At 40.4% G+C, this 21,098-nt stretch overlaps 1 protein-coding gene across 4 annotated transcripts in view; it reads right to left on the bottom strand.

The window, feature by feature from the left end:
• SLC10A7 (solute carrier family 10 member 7) overlaps positions 1–21,098 on the bottom strand; it is a 149,960-nt gene that overhangs the window by 33,458 nt on the left and 95,404 nt on the right. For 2 of the 4 annotated variants that reach the window (XM_042828389.1, XM_042828390.1), the window contains 2 exons: positions 18,169–18,204; positions 4,989–5,072 (listed from right to left, as the gene is read on the bottom strand). In XM_042828389.1, coding sequence (XP_042684323.1) covers positions 4,989–5,072; positions 18,169–18,204 — 120 coding nt within the window. The remainder of the gene's footprint in view (positions 1–4,988; positions 5,073–18,168; positions 18,205–21,098) is intronic. The other 2 variants (XM_042828391.1, XM_042828392.1) reach the window with 1 other exon arrangement.

Genomic DNA, 21,098 nt, shown 5'->3' with positions numbered 1-21,098 from the left:
ACCCACATAATGAAAGTGAACTAAGAAAATCACTAGAAAGAAGGAGATATCAGGACGGAAGGGAGGTTACATCGGTTGCAGTTTTTAACACACGATGTAGATAAGATGCAACTTCTTTCTCAGATCTATGTAACACCACAACCCTCCACACAACCAGGGTCCATAGTGCAGTTCAGATGCACTGACCTTTCCAGAGAGGAGCTTCTACCACTGCACCAGACCCTGTCCTGATCACCTGACAGGGACAGCATCCATTCTTACTCACTCCTGGATGCTGTCATAGAGACCCAGATACTTTCCAGGTTTCCGGGACATCAACAAGCATCAAATCTGTCCTTATTCTACAATCTAACTAGTTCTGAAGATGGGACTGGGCAGAAAAAAAAACAACACACAACTGTTTCTGAAATCTGGGGGAAAAAAAAGATTTATAAGCCACTTGTTTCTTTTCCTCGGTTTACCAAAATCCTCTAAAAGCTGCTTTACTTCATTCTTTCCATCAATTCGCTCCTAGGCGATAGCTCCTGACACACACGTCTTCAAACCAAACGTAACAAAGTCCATGTAAGGCCACTTTGAAAATTCATTTTCACATCTTGGAGCAATTTACAACTGTTGCTTTAAAATACTACAAACAGGTGCAACATGGCAAAGACTGTCAGGTCACTCCGCAACAGCAGTACAAATATTTTCTTTATATTTTATATTTCTTCGGGGACAAGGTTTTGTTTCCTGTTGAGTCAAGTGTTAGGAGGGAGTGAACCGTGGTCCAAGTGATGATCTGACATCTCAGTTTTCTGCAACAAGGTTCTAGAAGCACTCATGTCTCAAGATAGCACTCTTCCTGCTCCCTGCAGCTCCCTGGAGCCTAAAGAGGTAGGACTGCTTCTGCGTGGGTTTCAGTTACAAGACGGAAAGCGTTTGACCCCGCTCCCTTTTTATAGCAGTTGCTTTGAGCATCGTTCCCAACCCCCTCCCCACAACAAATGAGTATTACATTAAGACAAACCGTTCCTTCTGCTCATTAGCAACTGCCACGTAGCTTTTCCTTCCAATTTCTTACCCTTCCAAAATAAATACATCGCTAAGCCTTTTAGCTTCAGTTTCACTGACAACTTGTATTGCAACATAGCGCTCCTTTTAAGTTGCGTTTATAAACACACCTCCAAAATGCTGATGAGGTTCCTCCGGAACATTTTGGGCAACGATGCAGAAGGCACTTAAAATCCTTTACTTGTAGAACACCGAGATTTTTGGTGTGACTAGGTTCTGTTCAACGACCTTCATTTTATAGATTAGGGAAGAAGAACCACTGGAATGATAACATTAATTTTAGCTTTAGTTAAGCTCTGTTTAATATGAAGTGCCCACTTTACACTGGCAGACAAATTACCAACGGGGCAACTAGAGAATGCATGAATGATAATGTACAGACAAGCTTTTTATTATTTATTCATAGAAAACAGTGGGTTTTGGTGTGCTGCTTTGAAAAATGTTCAAACTAGTAGAATAGAATGAAAGCACAGTGAAAATTCTATTTCATTAACATTTCATCATAAATTGCTCTTTAATATAAAACATAAAATAAAAGTCTGTCATAAGCAGTTAGGTGGAGCGAATAGGGAAAGTCTTCAAAATGAGAAAGTAACTACTGCAGTGGCTTTCACTAGTCCTGTTATCTGCCACTTCAGAAGAGAAAAAATAAGTACAGAAACAACAGTCTACAGCCAAATGCTCAAGAGCTGGTCAGGAAGAAACCATTTAGATTTTTCTACCATTTAGACATTGCTAACGCCTACAAACAATTAGTTTAGCAAAATGACAACAGCTCAGGAGCAGCAGTCTTCCTCAGACGTTATCGAACTCTGCCACCCAATAAAAAAGCAATCAGAAGTTCAAGGTGTCAGAACCATTTGCAAAAATATTTCCTATGACATATCTGTTACCATGTTTACTGTGTAACAAGTATTCTCAAATTCCCCCTAGAGGTGTACAAGAGCGATGCACACATAAGCTGTTACAATCTACAGACCATCAAGCCTAATAGAAAAGCTTATCTTTATAAAACACTATAGATTCTACCTCCCCAAGACCACTTCTCAGAGAAACGTTAACTTTTGCTCTTTAAATACAAACGCACTATCATAGTATTCACATCGATTTGAATGATATCGTGTTATTGATTAGCAAACTGCATCTACAGCCATGGAGGATGCAGGCTACTGCAGACAGCCAAAACATCTGTGACAAAGAAAAGAGGAATTATCCTTATTGAAGGTCATCCATCAGCAACTGCTATCTGTAAGCCTCAGTGGCTCCCAGATAACAGAACGTCTTACCTCCTCCTTTACCGGTTATTTCTTTAACAACTGACAGCCACCACCTGAGCAGAGGACATACATGCAGCCCTTTTGACTTTTCATTGTCTGTGACTAAAAAACTATCTTCACATCAACAGCAGTCTAGGCACACACTAGAAAATTCTTTAATGAAGTTCTTTAGGCAAGAACAGAAAATAAGTACCAATGACACTATTGTAAACTCCTTCCACCAGTTATCCTTTAAAAAAAAAAAAAAAAAATCTAACATGTCAACCAACCAACTCAAACACTGCCATAAAGCAAGAAACAGCACAAAACAAAAAATGTCATCTGCTTTGCTCTTTTTCCCAAAGGCTACCGAAGCAGCCAGCTTTGCAGCCCGCTCAGGAAACCAGCATCTAGACAGCAAAGGTTTTCTCAGGCGAGATTTTTTTTTCAAAGGAATATAACCCCCTTAGAGAATGCTTCCTTAAAGCAGCCTCCTCCGTTTTACACGGATGAGGATCAAACATAAAACCTGCGCTGATCACAGATGAATTAAGACGACGAGCAACTCTCCAAGCAAACAGTTTGCAAGTGCAGTTTTTCCCAATCAAGCTTTTTGCTACCAGGGAACCTTAACAGGCGTTCTTGCACCGACTGTGCGTAGCAAGGAATTGACATTGCAGGAAGGAAATGATAAATTAGAAGTAATTGCTAAGGCTGTCATTCATGAATTGTGGGCCATTATCTCTTAATGCATCTGGAATCTCAGAGTGAGCAGCTTGCAATTCACAAAGCACTGCTATGTTGCTGCGCCACACATTGGGCAGCAGTCCAGTAATGAGTCGATAGAGGTCCACAAATGAAACGCACAGCTTCCCATTTAACTCAAAGATGAACCAAGCTACCTCTGGCTGAGGCACAGTAAGACATGTCACTGCATCTCCTGACGTCACCGCTTTTCTTGCTTAACGTTTTTCCTTGAGTTACTTGCTTTTTACGTTTGGACACCTGCCTTCCAAAAAATGGCTTTTATTCCTCCCTAAGCAAGTCGGTTTACCTTGGTATACAGTTCTACTTAATCACAACAATGAATGTAAATCATCCTTGGGATTTGTGATCTGAAGCTATCTTTAGCAATTCCTCTCTTCTATAACCTCTGAACAGATAGTACAGTATCTCTAGAAATAAAGCCTTTACACTTACAGGAAACAAGAGCTACTCCATTTGGTCATTCACTTCCAGCCATCACTTCAAACATTTCTAAAGGAGAGAATCATCCTTTGTATTCATGCAAAACAAACTCTTCCATAAATTCAGGATCGAGTTACACAAACTTGAAGATTCTCTATTGACTCTTCCTTCAGCTCTTAAATCACATCTGTTGTCACTTAAACCTCACCACATTTTTCATTTGTACTTATTCAGAGCACTTATTATGCACGCTCACTGCTCAGCCCCCATTAATTAGCCTTGCTACTTGTTGTAGTCAATAAAAAGCCACGGTCACTCACCTCGCGTAATTTCTTATAGCAATTTTCCAAGGCAGATGAAAACCCTATTGGAATTTTGTACATATCTGCTATCATCAGACTGACCATACTGCAGTACGTACTGTTGCTACTCCACCTATCACTGTAAGTTACTTTATTTCTAGACCTGCTGTCACACTATTTTTTCCTAGAAATTTGCAAATAAGGCAAGAACTTCAACTTTTGGGACCTCCTAGGACTAGAGGACTCAAGAAACTCCTTAAGTCAAGGACTCTTTGATTGTTAATCTCTGGATTCCAGAGACAGAAACATTTCTCCTCTGAAGTGAGGGGGAACCCACCTGCCAATATTCCCTCCATGCATTATTTATGCCTGAGAAAAACTACTGCTAAAAAGTATAAAAGAATTAGGCTCCAGGGGCTTTGGTGTACAAAACAAAAAAAAAGCGGGCATCGTGAAGCAAAGAAAAAATAGTATTTGTGAAAAACAGATACCACAGGCACAAGTGTCAGAGGAAATTTTACTTCGCTTTCAGTGAAGTATTTCAATGATACTCTGTGAAAAAAAAAGGCCTTTTGTTTCCGTGTGAACAATGAGTGTAAGATGAAATAAGGACCGACTGCTTATTGCATGAATCCCTCCCGTCCAATGTTACAGATGATGGAGGAGTCACAAAGAAAAAGAACTGTATCTGCATGATTGCAGTTGTATGCAAAATTGATCAAGCAGTGTTAACTTTACTATTTCTTAACTTGTGAGCGCTCAGCCTTCACATATCTTTCAGGACAGAATTCTTTAATTTTGTAATTAGAAGCAGATACGACACAAGAACTTCCTTCATCATCTGGGCAAAGGACACGTGACAAAAGGCCAGCACAGTGTTCTCAAAGCTCATTTGTATGGAGCTGCAATTTCTCACAGGCTGGGCTGCCATTTTTCCCACTTCATGCTCACCAACTCCCTTCTCGATATGCAATAATGTATGTTTGCAGTAGGGAGGGACAGATGCTCCATCTCAACAAAGATCAATGTGGCTCCAGGGAGTACTGTAGCATCCTTTCTCTGATATTAGACTTCACTATCCTGAGGCTGTTTCCTATGCGGTAGCTTGCCACATTGCTGGTCTGTCTTGAAGATAGCTGTCTTTAACTTATTTCTTTTTAAGATAAGGATGTATATATAAAAGACATACCTGTCCAATAATAAGGGGGACTACAACAGTCATAAACAGCTGCGAGAATATAGATGTAAAAGGCACAGAGGAGGATGATCCAAGCTACAAAATAAAAATATGCCATTAATATTCAACTTTCTCTTAGCATCAGCAAATACATAGTTACCGCGCATTCATATACTTTTATTATATGCATAAAAACTTGGAAGCATGTGCATGCATACTTAATTATCAAGTCCTATTAAGGCATTTGGTGTTCCACAGTAACAACAGTAAAACAATCCCCGGTTGATCATGTGGCAACGTAAAAAAAATAGTCCCATCAATATTCATCTTATTGAAACCCTAGTACACGCATCTGCAACATAAATCATATTAGTGTTTGTACAATGGCAGTCTAAAAAGACAGAGAGTGAACATCTTCCTAACCAAGCCGTTAGCTCAGCAAACCTTACTATTTTTATACACGTTGCAAGCAACAAAAAGATAGCGGTTATTTTTTATTGCTACTATTTCTATTCTGAACACAACAGTGAAGAAATTTAGCCTTTACTTCAATAACATTACCAATGAGATATCTACTGAAAGCATATAGCTATCCTTTTATCACAACAACAGGCTTTCTCTTCAAATACGTGATCTCTTCATTATTATTTTATTCTTTAAGATGCCAACAGAGAAGGTGAACCAAACGAAGTTCAATCAATTTCTACATCTGCAGAACGCTTAGGAAAATATTCTCTCCTTTTTCTCTCATTTCATACTACGTCATTTAAAAGTTTCAAGCAACTTAATTTAACATTCTTTTAACAGAAATGGAATATACATTAAGAAAGACATAGTAAGACAACCGAAAATAGCATTGTCAGAGCTTCCACAGGCAACTGTTTGCTTCAGAAGTAGAGCAAATGACATCGAACAGCGGATTTCACAGACTCACATCATTCTGTACCTTGCACATCACTTTAACAAATGTCAAAATAATGGCAGAATTCAGATTTTTTTCTAAATGATGCTGATCTCCTAAAACATTCTCACATACGTCACTCTTATAAACTGCATTCTGACTGCATTACACTTTTCACACATCCACCATTGAAAGCTACCTCAGGCAAGATAGACAAGGTGATCATAGAGAGGGACCAAATGAAGTCTACTGTAAACATATTACATCACTTTCTTTCGTATGTCCCTTTCTGAATATACTTCAGGTAGAGAACTTTGGACAAAGCATAGGTGATACAGCTACATGTTTCCTATGCGTTACTTTAACAGGCAACATCAGGTGAGATTCAGTTTGGCCATTTAATAAATGAGAGCATCTCACTTACTTTGTTTTCAACCTCATCACCTCCAATTCTAACAACAGGTCTGCAAGTAGGGTGGCAAGCGAGATCACTGAAGATTACAGGCCGAATTTCCCACGGTGGCAAGAGGGAGAAGTGAGTGCCTACTGGAGAGGATTCCACACAGGTACCTAAATCTACACAGCATGGTTATCCCGTCCCCAAAGGAAGCGCGGGGCTTTCTGCATGAACCTTCGCAGAGAGCAGGGCTTCAAAACAGCATCACACCACACTTACGGTCGTCTCCTTGTTTTAATCCTTGTAAGGAGCTTCTGAAATTTTAAAAGGTTGATAGTTTTTCAAACTGTAGACTTTCACTTTTTTGCTATGAGCTGAGGAGTTAAAAGCATGACTTACACTGTATTCAAAGAAGCTTTTTCAAGTGAAAGTGAAGATTTTTAAACTTTAAAATCTGCCTGAGTCACAGAGGAGAGAATCTATCTAAGCCATCCACATGCCAGGCCCGTCTGCACAGCTTCATGAAACCGTCATGCTTTGACAGTGGCTCTTATGTATTTTTATCGAAACACAGATTGCACTCCTCTGTTTTAAAGTTTTATGCTCAGTGGGTGTATAGTCAAGAAAGAAAAGCTGTTTAACAATACAACACATTGCTCAGAAAGGCAACTAGCCAAACCACAATGGCCTCGCCAATTACTATTTTTAATATTACTTCAAATACAGCATCTTCAAGTCGTTGTAGATACACAAGCACTTAATGCATAGAGGGATTTACTCAGTTATTTTCCTTACAGCTAGAAATTGAACTACCGATACTGAAGTGGGATACTGGAGGAAATCACTCACATTACAGCAGATCAATTTCTCTAGGAGAAATACAATTATTCAGAGAAACAATCTTCTACATCAAGGTGTGATTTAGCACCTTCTCAATTTCAACCCACCAACTTGGGCTCACCTTGCTGTCACCTGGACAAGCAAAAGATTACCACAGATATTTCAGCTAACTGCCGTGTCTTGACTACATTTTAAATAACACAAATATTCACCAATCGGTCCATAACGTCAAAGCAAATAAGTGATTCATTAATTCTTGTTTCTCCCAGAGGAGGTGAGTTCCTCAGGCACACCTGGTTTGTAGGAACAACTCCCCTCCTCAAGAAAAAGCCAAATTTTTTTGCTTCTAACGTGACTGCTTCCTCTCCAGGACAATCCTATGACCATATTATTTTTGATCCTGCTTCAAGCAAATAACTGAGAATCACGTTACTCTGCATCTCCAACTCCTTCATGAGTTTCTATAGAACTGAACGGAGTACCTCCTTTCTCGGGTCCTTCAGAGGTTTTGATACTCAGAAGAAAAAGACTTCATTACTCAGACTCCAGGCAAACGGAAGATAACCACAAGGAACCACACACACACAGGGATCTGCAGGTAACAGATGCATAACTTGAGCACAACTGCCTCAACGTCTGTAGTAAGCAGACTCCTCAGCTCACCTATGTGAATGTCCCACAGATTCATGCACTGCTCATGTTTGAAACTAACCTCAAACCCAGCCAGTTAGGAATTCAGCATTTCAAGAATAGAGGAAACAAAGAAGTTCATAATTATTTTGATCCAACCAGAAAGGTTTGATCCACAAGCGTACACACATACAGCCACAAGTGTAAATATTCTGTCTGAATAACTCTATTTTACTTACGCTTTGGTTGGATCAAGCTAAATTCTGTAGTCTGTCTGCCATCATGAAACAAGTGCAAAAAAAAAAAAAAAAAAAAAAAAAAAATCTTAAACATATAGATCTGCACTGCACTAAAATCAGCACTTGGTTAGAGATCTGACTTGGTTGCCCTCCTTCTTACAATGACATCCATGTCTAAATATCAAATTTCTTCATACAGAAAAAAAAAATGGAAGCCCTGTAGGAACAGATGTAGAAACAGCATAGATTCAAGCTGCTGATTTATAGCTCTACAGAGAAGAATCTGCTTGCAATCTTCTCTCAAGGAAATAAAATGTATTATCTTATCAAAAAATGATCAAAAATTTTCATGCCAGCACGTTGTAAAAAAGCGCTTCTCTATGTTTAAATGTTTTATGTTTTATGTTGCAAAAACATTTTTCAAAAGAAGTCTGATGCTGTAAAGCAAAGGTCACGTTCTATACCGCACAGCAGCATGTCAGTGAAAGGTTTATTAATGAATGAGGGCTGACTGAATAAATACTCAAAAACATTAAAAAAAATACACTGAAAATTCCTTCTTAAGGAAAGGAACAGGTGCTTTTCCCTCTAATCATCTCAGTCATTTCAGAAGGCTAAGTCACATGAGCAGGGCCTGCCCCTTCCGCAAGAGTTTGCTGGATATGGCTGTAGTAAGAGACTTCCAGGCAGATCCTTCTAAACAATTCTGTCACCATGCAGCATGTCAAACCTGACCTGCAGCATTCTCACTAATTCAGTCCTAGACCTCTCTTCTCAAGAGACCGTCTGTTTAAAAAAAAAGAAACCAAATTATTTAGTGGATTTGTTTATGAGTTTGCAGTAGAAACACTGGCTTATCCTTAATTGATAGGATGTACTTCACTGGTTGCAGTAAAAACAAAACAAGCAAAACAAACAAACTAAAACCTTGGTTGCATAACACTAATACAATTAATTCCACTCTCAGGCCTAGCCTGCTCCACAAGCCAGATGCTCCCTCCAACCAGCCTTCTGGCTGACCGGGGAGGAATCACAGTGGGTGTTCCCAGACCTACAACTGCCACTGATTGAGAAGACACACTCCTCCTAGCAGACATACTAAATTATAATCCGGTGTCACATGTGTTGCACATATTGAGTCCACTGCAGAGGCAGCTGTCCTTTGGGACCTTACTTTTCCAATGTTCTCCTCCAATTGGCACGTTTCCTCAGGTTGGGTCATCATACTCTATCATGCCACATCACCAGCCAACTTCAGCCTTGCCATTTGTTAAGCACAGACAAGGGAGAGAGGTGAAGCGAAAACAGGAAAGAACTGAGGGGAGGCTCACGGGCTGCTCTCTTACATGAGACATTTAATTTAAGCTTCTTGTTTCCACCTTCAGTTCAGACTACTCTGATACCTGTCTTTTTAAATTGCCTTCAGCGCTGTGACGCCACTGCTTCTAGCCACTCTCATCCAGGCCAGACCCAGCTGCCCCTGGACCATGCTCCAGCCCCTTCATGGCCTGCTGCTGAAAGGAGGCGTTAGGTGACGTGATTTCAGGAGAACTTGGATGGGATACTCTTCAGTAACGAAGAGCAGCAAACAGGAGTGACCAACTGAATGTCTGAAGATGCTTCAGCAAGGCAAGCTATTTACATTACCTTCCAAACAGACAAAAAAAAAAAAAAAGGCATAGGTAATCTTTCTACCGTCCTGTGAATGTAACCTTGCCCAGCTGCCAGATTCCAATTTACTCAAATCACAGGAACTGCAGAAGCTAAAAGAGATGAAATGGCCCTTTTTGCCTAACATCTCACAGTAGTCTAAACAGAGCTGCCTGGTCACTAGGATGTTTTGTTTTTTTTTTTAAACTCTGTTGCTTTAAGAGCATTCCCAAGCAGTGATTAAAACACAGAATCCTGCAAGTTGGAAGGGACTTCTGAAGGCCACCTAGTCCAACTCCTCTGCAACGAACAGAGACATCCAGAGCTAGATCAGGTTGCCCAAGGCTTGATCCAGTCTCCAGAAACAGTGCATCAACCACATCACTGGTTCCAGTAACTCTGTTCCAGTAATTCACCACTGTCACTGTAAAAGATCTTTTTGCTTACATCTAACCTAAATCTACCCTCTTTGAGCTTGAAGCCATTTCCCCTTGTTCTACAACCACAGACCCCGCTAAAGAGTCACTTCCCTTCTGTCCTGTAGCTCCCCTTTAGATACTGAAAGGCCACAATAAGGTCACCTTACAGCCTTCTCTTCTCCAGCATAAGCAGCCCCAGCTCCTAGCCTGCCCCATAGGAGAGGTGTTCCGTTCCATGGATGATTTCCTCAGCCTTCCTCTGGACACACTCCAATAAGTTGATTTCTCTCCTGTACTGAGGACACCAGGTGAGGTCTCAGCAGGGCAGAGCAAGGGGGGAAGGATCACCTCCCTCACCCTACTGGCCGTGCTTCTTTTGATGCAGCCTAGTTGATTCTGTTGACTTTCTGGGCTGCAAAGGCACACTGCTGACTCACGTCCAGCTTCCCATCCACCAGTACTCCCAGGTCTTTTTTGGCAGTGCTGCACTCAATCCTTTCACCCCTCAGCTTTTATTGGTAATGGGGGCTGCCTCAACCCAGGTGCAAGATCCTGCATTTGAATTTGATGAACCTCATAAGATTCACCTGGGCCAACTGCTCAAGCCTGTGGAGGTCCCTCCCTGTAGAGACCTAGATACCTCCAAGTGGGGTAGAGCAGCTGTGTGAGGGACACCAGCTGCCAGAGACAGACCAAATGCCATTGGTTCTGCATCCGTCTGCTTCCAGAGGGAGCTGACAGTGGGAGAGATTTGCCACTGAGGATGGAGCTTCTATATCAAAAAAAGAAACAAGAATGTGACATTCAAAGCAAATAAATTCCAGTTTCCTAGCATTAGAAGAATAACAAGCATCAGAAATAACAGATTTAAATTTTAAAATAAAGCTTTTAATTCTGCCTATGAAACCCAGCGAATTAGAGGAAGGTACTAGATATACAGCAGAGCTCATGTTCAGCGGTTTGGCAATCACGTATTTTAACAAATATATCTTTTATTGTTACCCTTAAACATTAAATACAAACACAGATCTCTCTAGTTCTCCTAAGGAAAAGAAAAAATATGTTCTGGTCTCTGGAATCTTGGAATCTTTGCAAGTTGATTTGGCACAAGCAGGGAAGACCCCACAAGCCTAACTGTTGGCACATCTCCTGTGCTGTTAAAGAAAAGTTCAAGTTTCATAATCAGATATGCAGAACAAGAGAAGTTGACAAACTCAACTTTAAAAACAGGGGGTTTTTTGTTTTGATTTTTTTTTTTTTTTTGTCTTTCTTGATTGGAGGAAGAGCCTGGATATACTGAGTACCTCTTTGTTGAAGTAGTTTCTAATGTTATGCTGGGTTTCTCTAAGACACATTAAATATTATACCAAGCCAAATGCAGTTGTCAATCTCAAAGCCTTTCATGGAGCTTTAAGTGTAACTGTAGGTATTCTCTGACTGTATCGGGGCTCTCCCACTTACAAACAGGACAGTGATCTTCAGGACCCGTGTAACAACATGAGATCAAACCTGTAGAGACACCTAAGCGGGAGGAAGATGGTTAATACCCCAGCAGAGCTGCGACTTCAGGACTAGCACCCAAAGATTCTGCTACGAGCATAGGGTAACTAACTGGAAACAAGTGGATCAGTACAATTTAGAATCTGTAGTATTATGTTCCCATGGAAAAGGCAGTGGTGACATACCAGAAGAAATAAATAGTTTAAAGTAGTTTGTACAAGACCTGGATAAGCCCTTGTGAAGAACACCGTGCAACTGTGCACAGTTGGTTTTACCTGAGTTGAAGAAAGAATTTCAAGTGGAACAGGTGCAGGAAACATCTGAGAACGATGGGTCTACTTGATGAGCAATGTCTACTTGATGTTAGAAGAGTGTGGTTTGTTTAGCCTAGCTGAACGAAGTCTGGGAAAGCAGATAGGATGCACATCCAGTCTGAGTCAGAAAGATAAATCTCACAGATGTACTGTTCAACTGTGCGTTAACTCTGACAACAAAGACAAATGGGTAAAAAAAACCTGTAACAGTAACAACTTGAAATAAAACGGCTTCTACTTATCAGACGGTGCAAAGAGCAAAAATCTTCACTTTCAGTATGCTCCATGTTGACAAACTGCACAGCATGGAAACAAAGCGGACCGGTCCCGTCCAGCTCCCTGGTTCTATGCATCCTATATGAGTGTTCAGAGTCTGCTGTGTGGAACCAGGATGCATACATAAGATTCCCTTAGCACTGTATGCGTGTAAAACTCAAAGAGCAAATAGAAGCCCAAATGAAAGTCCTCTACAGAAGTGCCACACACTTTAGAGCCTTCTGCCTAGACAAATTCACAATAATTTGTACACATACGCACAAGGGAAGGATCCTCTATTATTCTGACTGTTATGTGTATACAACTTCACATTATAATGAAGTCTTAAAAGCTGAATTTTAAAAAGAAATCCAGTGTTTGTGCTAGTGTGTCACAACAGTCATGAAAAAGTTCTTGTTACACGTAATGGGTTTGGATCAGATCAGAGTATTTTGTCCTGTCAATGATTAAAGAGATAGCAAATAGCCAGGTAAATAACCAGGTGGAAACAACGATGCACTTCAAATCTTTCACATGAATGACCTGATCTGTTAACAGCTAATGCACTGTGCTGCTTCTCCCCCACTGCTGTAATCAGCCTTTTGTCACATACCAGTGAAATCCATTATCCACAATCTCCTTATCGACTTCCAACGCTTTCCAGCTATTAAATATTTGCATTTTTAACAATGCATTTGACTGGCATCTACTCTCATTACAAAGTGTGTGAGAGAAAAAACAGAGTAATGTGTAGAATTCCTGGGTTGGCCCCTTTTTTTTTTTTTTTTTTTTTTTTTTTTTTTAAAGAAATGACAGCTACTTTTAATAAAAAGATCGATCTGAAATACCGTAGCATTTGGTGAAAACTTGAGAATCACCAACAACTTCCAAGAATGTCTTTTAATTCAAGGATGGTGAACACGGGAACACTTGAAAAACTGCAATATTTCAATCAACGAGTGTCACCGGTGTCATTATTAACCAGTCATTTTGTTTTTTATCCAATACTTGCTCAGGATTTTCTTCACTGACTACTTGCTCCTGAATTTCTAGTACTTACAGCTTAACCACTGCAATGCATCATAAAAATAACTACTATGAAATCCAGAAACTTAAGAAATTACCAGAAAACAAAACATCGCTGAATAAATCCAGTAACGAAGCAAGATGATAAAGCCTCAGGAAGATTGCATCTTGACACAGATGTCACGGCAACCCCCTTTGGTGAAACAGCAGACATGGGAGCAGTGTATGACAGTTAGATGGAGGTTTTTGCCAAACGTATTTTTGAAAACATGCATGAATTTTGCACTGGCTTTTTAACATTCCATGCTAACTGGTTTGCAGGCACACTTCTGAAGTGCCTAAGATGCATAAACATCTATAACACGTATTTTCTTTCATGGCTTTCAATAACAATTCACAGATGCACACACCTGACTTTGGTTACTTGGATAGATTTCTGACCGTGCTTCCAGAAGCTGAAGAAATCATTTCTGTCAAGGCACCGAATCTCAATAGCAACAGTGACATTAAGACAACAGCAGAGCTGAAATCCCATGCCACAAAATGCACAGCGTCACATTTGGCTCCAACACACGTGCAGATTTTCTTTTACATGCTTTGACAGCAAATACAATCAGTGAAGTCATAACACTTGGTAGAGTTGCAAGTCCATGTGCTCAACCACGTCTCAGGACAGAGAGGAGAACCCTGTTTCAGAGCAACTGGAGAGAACTAGACCGATGCTCAGAAGAGAATTCTCACTACATCCACTACAGTATCTATGTTCACTCTGATTCCAGGACAAATCCAATAAACACAGACCTTTGTGAGGAATTAGGGCTGCCCTCCACCTGCATAAATCAAAAACACGGAACCGCTGAATGAAAATAAACGTGCTTTCATACCTATTTCTTCTCTTCATGTCTAAAGTTACCATCTAAGGACACGCATGGGTGTGATGATCGCTACAACTGCTGCAGAGTGCAGTGCTTCTAAAATTCTATTATTAAAATTATACATTACAACGAGGTTTTGACAGCTTGAGGTTATCAGAGAGATCACAGCAGTATTACCTCCACAGCATGACGACATTTCTCATTTAACTGTTTTTTAGTAATGCAAATGTGCCCAAACGCAGTATACTTAAGCATTCAAGTCATAAATGCCTGCAGGTGGATAGAAGTCAGTCTGTCTCAATCACGCTTCAGCATGGATTGCAGTTTCTTTAACCTGTATTCACATAGGGTTAAGTCAGTAAGTCTGAGTGAAGAAATGCAGGGTTGAGAAGTGAAAGCTGCAGCGTAAGATTCAGGTGAGGTTCTCTTAGCTCAACTTGCTGCCACGCTCTGCTTAGTTTTTCACCTCCTAGAACAAACACTACTCTCAGCATTCACATAGAGATGTGTCACGACAGGTGGCTGTTTAAGCCACAGTCCCATTAAGGTTCCAAGCCAATGAGTAAACATTTTCTCTTGAGATTACATGAAAAGGGGGAATGTTATTACACTCACAAAAGAAAAAGACAGAACAAGTCATATACTAACGGAAGATGGACATTGCTGTTCATGCCCAAATGATTACATTCCTCAGGAATTCCTTCATCAAATCACAAGAATCATTTATTGATTTATTTATTTCCAAAAGCAAAATTTCTCCTGCATTACCATTCTACTTTTTCAGGGGTGCTTGTTGTCTGTCCGTCTGTCTCCAGAGCATTCAATTCTGTTACCTCTGGTTTCTGCAGAAGATCTAAGCTGGACAAGAGGAAGCAACCTTCCCTCAGTGCTTTGTTACGCAGACTCCTAACCATCACTAACAAAACACTGCAGAACATTGCAAAGAAAAGTGAACAGCGTAAACCTATGTAAACTTGAAACTGATGCACCTTACAGTAGTTGGTTTGAGCACTTCTCACTGTATATAGGAACCTTATCCAATTATATATCGTTTGTGGGACGCTGTCCATTCATAACACCACTACTGAGAACATAATATATTAATTGTGAGTAATAAGAGTTAATGTGAAGATGATGATATTGCAGATTAATGCATCTCCATGCTGAGATCCAACAGCTCATTAGGCAAAATGTGAATCAGAGGTACCCATGGAGAACGCCATGATTCTTTCAAGTCCAGCTAAGCATTCTCAAAAGGATAATTGTCTGATAATTGCATGCACAACACTTAAGGTTTCATTAAATCAATCATCACCTCTTAGAACGCTTTGTTTGAGTAAGCTTTCTAACCAAAGTTCATAGCACACAGTACACTTTTCAGTAACGTAACTGACAATCTTACGTTTGACGCCATTCGTTTCAGATAAATTATTTGCATTTAATGCATTATTTACGGTAAGTCTCACGCCTTTATCAATGCTATTTGGACAACTTGTATTTTCATTACCAGGCAATTAGGAACTGAAACGGCGGTGCAGATCAACATATTCTCTGATGCACAAGGCAAAATTTAAATCATAATCATGACCAGAGCTTAAGCTATATAAATAATAACAAACTAATGGACAACAATTTATTTTATTTCTGGCAACACTGAGCGCATTCGAGGCACTACATATGGGGAGCCTTAGAAATAGGACCACTAATTCAATTACAGCATTCAGATTATCATAGTATGACTCTATGGAAGAATTTGTGCCAAACAGCACCAAATTCATGAATCATCTCTCACTGAAGGCACTGAGTTCAAAGAACCCTCAGAGTTATTCACCAGAAGCCCAATTCAGCCACCTTGGAGGTAAACGGGAGTTCTGTTCTGAAATTTGAAAATTCCACTCTGTATTAACTAAGCACTAAAACTTAGTTGTTTCTGACTGCATGTGAAATGACAGGCTGGAAACATACAAACTATGTGCGTGATGCCACTACACATTAAGATCGCACGTACCAAGGAAATTCAAAGGAAAACTGGAGCAGTTCACAACAGCTAAAGGGTTTGACAGTCCAAACCACAGGGCGGCAAGGAACAGGAAGAGTATAGCGGGGCATGCGCATGCCGGCCCCGGCACGTGCCGCTGGATGACTGAATACTCACAGAGAACCTCATCTCGGCAAGGTACGCACACAGTGTGACCTGGATGGCTGCTCTTCACGGGTCAATTCCTCAGCAAAGACATCAAGGAGTTTTAAGTGTTTACACACTCTAAAAAGAGTCCTTAAATTTTGGGCTTTCTGACAAAAAGGCTGCAGCTTCTGCAGCTCTCCCACCCCCAGACTAGTTCACTACTCTGACAAAAAAGTAATTCATGTATTTTACCTTCCCCAAACAGAACGGATCCAAGTTCTGTTACAAACAGCAGAAAAATTAACGTGCATTTTACAAACTTCTTATACAGTCATCCGCAGGGCTAGTGGGAAGAACAGAAGCATATGCTTTGCCTTCTGGTTCTTGCACACGCTCAGATTTCTACTACCTCTACTGAGAAGTATCAGTGACACCTGCAATTTATGGGACAGAATGTTTTGCTATCTGTCCATAAAGTCACAGAAGAAAAGATTTTATCTTGCTTGAAAAGTCAGGCAGATCACTCATTAACATTTCCATTTCCACAAGAAATATAGCCCAAGGTTAGGCTACATGGAGTACCATAACTCAGGGGGGTACACCAGGGGGAAAGCTGTAGAAAAAAAAAAAAGTTGAAATCTCAGTCACTTAGAAACTAAGTCATAGGTTTCCACGACTGTGCTTGCCTAGCAATTACACATTCCATTCAGGAAGGAAGAAGAGAGGAAAATATGAGAGGTAGTTAGTCTGAAATCAATTTACTTGGAGCAAGAACAAAGCAGCCATTTTTCTTGGAACAATTATATTTCTCAATGTAAAGTAAGTATACGGTTGTACGTGTGAGGAAAGCTCTGCTAGCACATAATATTGATACACAGCACATTGATATACATGATACAGACAAAGCTGTCCTCGTATAACCATAGCTATGCCAGTTAAATAACACTTGACTACAGTAAATTTAACTACTGTACAATAGCAATCTTCCTGTGCAGCTTTACTGAAGCAGTAGCTGATGTTGCTATAAGCACTCACACACTACTATTTATTCCAGTCCAGTATTACACACTATCACACATGCATATGATACATCAGCAGCTTAAGCATCCCTACTAAAAACAATATGCTGTTTACAAATTGGTTCAGACTAAGTCCACACTTAGTCCTCTTTCCAGAGTGCCGGGTTACACATTGTATCATTAGTAAGATAAACCGAAAAGACAAGTTCTACTTCTGAAATCCTTGAATTGCTGCAGGCTGTTTCCCTGCTCTTCACAAAGCCAAAACTAGCACCAAAATAGCAAGTTCTCCACAAGCTCCAGGACTTAGGGATATGGATGTCACCGAAGAACCCTCATCTGCCTGTTAAAGTTCCTTTGTTCTGTTCTTACTAATCCCATTACCATTCTGAAGATAAAACTTTATCTTCACCCTTTTCTTAGCTACACACTGCGAAGAACCAAGGCCCTGACTGAAGACCACTAACAACTGAGAAGGCCTGAAACTAACAAGAATGAAACGGCATCGCCTTACCAATGTACAGAGACTCCGGTCATTTATCTTTCTGATTTTGACATCATTTACATTTACCACAAAAATGCCCATGAGCTCAGTCGCTCAAGAGCGTAGCTTCACCTCGACAGTGCTCTCTGCAATGGGCCTGTCATCCACTCTGTACCATTACAAGGTTTTCCAGCTTCTGCACGTGAAAGCTCTCCAAGCGATTTCCTAGCTGGATGACCACCTTATGCAGGCATCCTTTACTCAAGACTCAGCTTGACCAGAAATGTATGATTTTGTGATGCTGCAACAACAACAGGTTTTGTTCCTTCCACAATAAAGTGCAACAAGGACTTGCATTCATTGTGACACACTTCTACAGTCCTAATGGAAGCCAGTTCATTTCAAACATGAACCAGAATAATCTCCAGTTATTCAAGCACTGTTATGTATCACTCAAGTTTTTACCTTAAGTATACGGATTATACATTAAAATAACATCTTAAGATCAAAATACTTACAAAAAGCAGAAGCAGAAGTGGAGTTATAACAATGCCCTGGAAGAAAAAGAATAGATTTGTTTATTAGTCAGGGAAGCAGAATACACGTCGCACTTTGATACATGGAAATGCACAATTGTCATTCAGCATCATAGAAATCACGTGACAATGAATTTAATTTCACCCTTCAGAGAACTTTTTTTTAGGAACTGTACATCAACCATTTTGGGAACCACGCTCATTACAAAGTTATTAATTTTATTTTTTTATGTCTAGCCTTCCCCGTTTTGGACCTAAGCCCCTCCAATCCCGGAAGCCTGACAGATAAAAAAGAAAAAAAAAATATCTCTATAACTTCATATCTTCATAACAAATACCGTTCTGTACAAATAAAGTTACCTTCAAAAACATAATAAAGCCCTCCCCTCACTGTACTGCATCTTGACTCCAGTTAGCCACCCGTCCTTGTGATCGATTCCCACGCTACCCAATCGCAGGTCTTCATCTGAGCAGAAGCCACAAATCAACCGTGCTGAGTTTGGTGTCGTGACTGCATAATGCAAGCTGATATTCCCCACGGAAATGAGCTGAGATCTCAAAACTCACTTCACTTGATTCGACTTCATGTCTCACTGGTAGAAGACAAGTCTTTCATCTAATTTAATCACACAGGACCACCTCAGCTTTCCACAGCCCCCTGGCAGATGCAAGCAAAAGGATTTTGTGTCTTCACTGACAAGGAACAAGTTTAAAGCTGATGATTGGACAAAACAGAGGGTTTTAAGTTTCATGAGACCAATTCTTAAAGTGAGTTGTTTGGGTTGGGAGTTAACATGACACGCTTCAGTTTCATGGCTGCAAAAAGCAATTCCCCATCATCCTTCCATCTCACTTCAATATTTTATTATTGCTCAATAAAATTATTTTATCATTTAATGCATGCTAATTCGCAGAGGTTGCTCAGAACTTCTCTAAGACAAGAGTGTTCTTCATCCTAACATTTCTCAAGAATAATTCCTTCAGCTATCCACAAACTTGACAGTTTCAAGTCCAAAACTTTCATACGCGCACCTACAGGGATGCTTATTTTCTGTTTTGTTGTTTGCTTTTTCTTGCCCCATATTATAAACAATCAAACAAAAAGGCACTTTTTCATCTGTAACAGCCCTCTACTTAAATATTTTCGAAGCTAATGTAAAGGAAAACCTCACGCAATTAGCGTTCTATTTGTTTTTTGAAAGCTTGTCAAGACACTGCTCCAAAAAAACACAGAAAATACACACCACAAGGATAGAGCAGGCAACAGGTAAGCTGTGCAACTTGAAAGCACAGCAGAATTTTAGAGTGTATTTTGAAATAAATACTATATGCCACATCTGGCTGCCCCACAGTCCAGCGATCCATAATCATTTACCTTTTTGCAAGTGTCACGGCTGAGATGGATCACAAAAGACAAGATAGATCAAGAAAGACAAGCAGCAGTAAGAATTGCTTTAGGGAGTCACTTACTGCCTACAGGGAGACCTGTGCTAACATACAGATACAGTTATAAATAAACATAGGTGTTCAAGCACATTACCTGAAAACGGGGAAAAATATTGAGATAAGGGTGGAGGCAGTAAGAGCTGAATTTGTGCACAGCATCATCTGCAACACTAAGATGAAAGAAAGGATAGCAAAATTTGTATGAAGTGGATGCGGCTGTCACTCCGTAGAATGAGCAGTCACTATGAAAAACTGCTCTGAAAATACCAGAGCCAGACCTCCCTTTTCTTGCCCTTTTCCCCACGGGCAATTATATTGCATAGCTCAGAAAGTACCAAGTGCCTGAGTAGTTCCTAAGCACCCTGAAATTTTGGGATAACAGAACACCATAACAACAGGTTTCCAAGATCAGACACTTCTGGGCATGTGCAAAAAGAAGCACAAATCATAGAACATAGAATCACTAAGGTTGGAAAAGCCTTCCAAGATCATCTAGTCCAACCATCCACCTATCACCAATATTTCCCACTAAACCATGTCCCTCAGTACAACACCTAAACTTTTTTTGAACACCTCCAGGGACAGTGACTTCCCGGGCAGCCCATTCCAGCACCTGACCACCCTTTCAGAGAATAAGTTCTTGTTAACTTCCAACCAGAATCTTCCCTGATGCAAAGTGAGGCCATTCCCTCCAGTATTCGCACGAGTTAAACTGGAGAAGATAACCACTTCACCCAAAGCTTCCTTCAGGCAGCTGAAAAGAGCAGTAAGGTCTCCCCTGAGCCTCCTCTTCTCCAGACTAAATAGTCCCAGCTCCCTCAGTCACTTCTCACAAGGCTTGTGTTGCAGACCCCCCACCAGTGTCGTTGCCTTTCTCTGAACACGCTTCAGGGACTCAAGGTCTGTCTTTTCTAAATCTGATGGAACCTCACTGATGCAGCACAATCAGCCACTGCATGCTTCGTGCCTCAGCACATCGCAGAAAAATGCGGAGGTAAAAGCAAAACAAGCTTTTTGTTTTTTGTTTTAAAGCTCCACTTTATCCATCTGACTGACAAAGACAGCATCCTTCCTCCTTTAGATGGGATCTGTGACTTAGTATATATTGAGGTTTGAGATATTTGCACAATGGACAACAACCACTGCAAGTTCAAAGTTTGTAACGTCATAAACAAAACGTTACCTCTGAGAGAGCAATGCTTCCTCATAACCCTGTAAGTGGAGAGGAAGAGAATACCTATACATATTTACTGCACTTGTTGAGAATTCAGCCTTCAAAAAGTCAGTTCTTGCTATGTTTTGCAAAGTTTTGCTAATGAAACCTGGAGATCTGAACAAGCAGAAGCAAGTTTCCCGTTGTCTCATCACAGAAAGGGTGTACGATTTGAACTTGTCCATTTGCAACACACGCAATTCTCTGAACAAAAAAGATGAACAATTGCATGGCAGAGGAGACACATTCTTAT

Source organism: Centrocercus urophasianus, unplaced genomic scaffold (genome assembly GCF_019232065.1).
Source record: "Centrocercus urophasianus isolate 14NV4802_14NV808 unplaced genomic scaffold, USGS_Curo_1.0 seq_3, whole genome shotgun sequence".
Lineage (NCBI taxonomy): Eukaryota > Metazoa > Chordata > Aves > Galliformes > Phasianidae > Centrocercus > Centrocercus urophasianus.
This window is presented reverse-complemented; position numbering and strand designations above follow the sequence as displayed.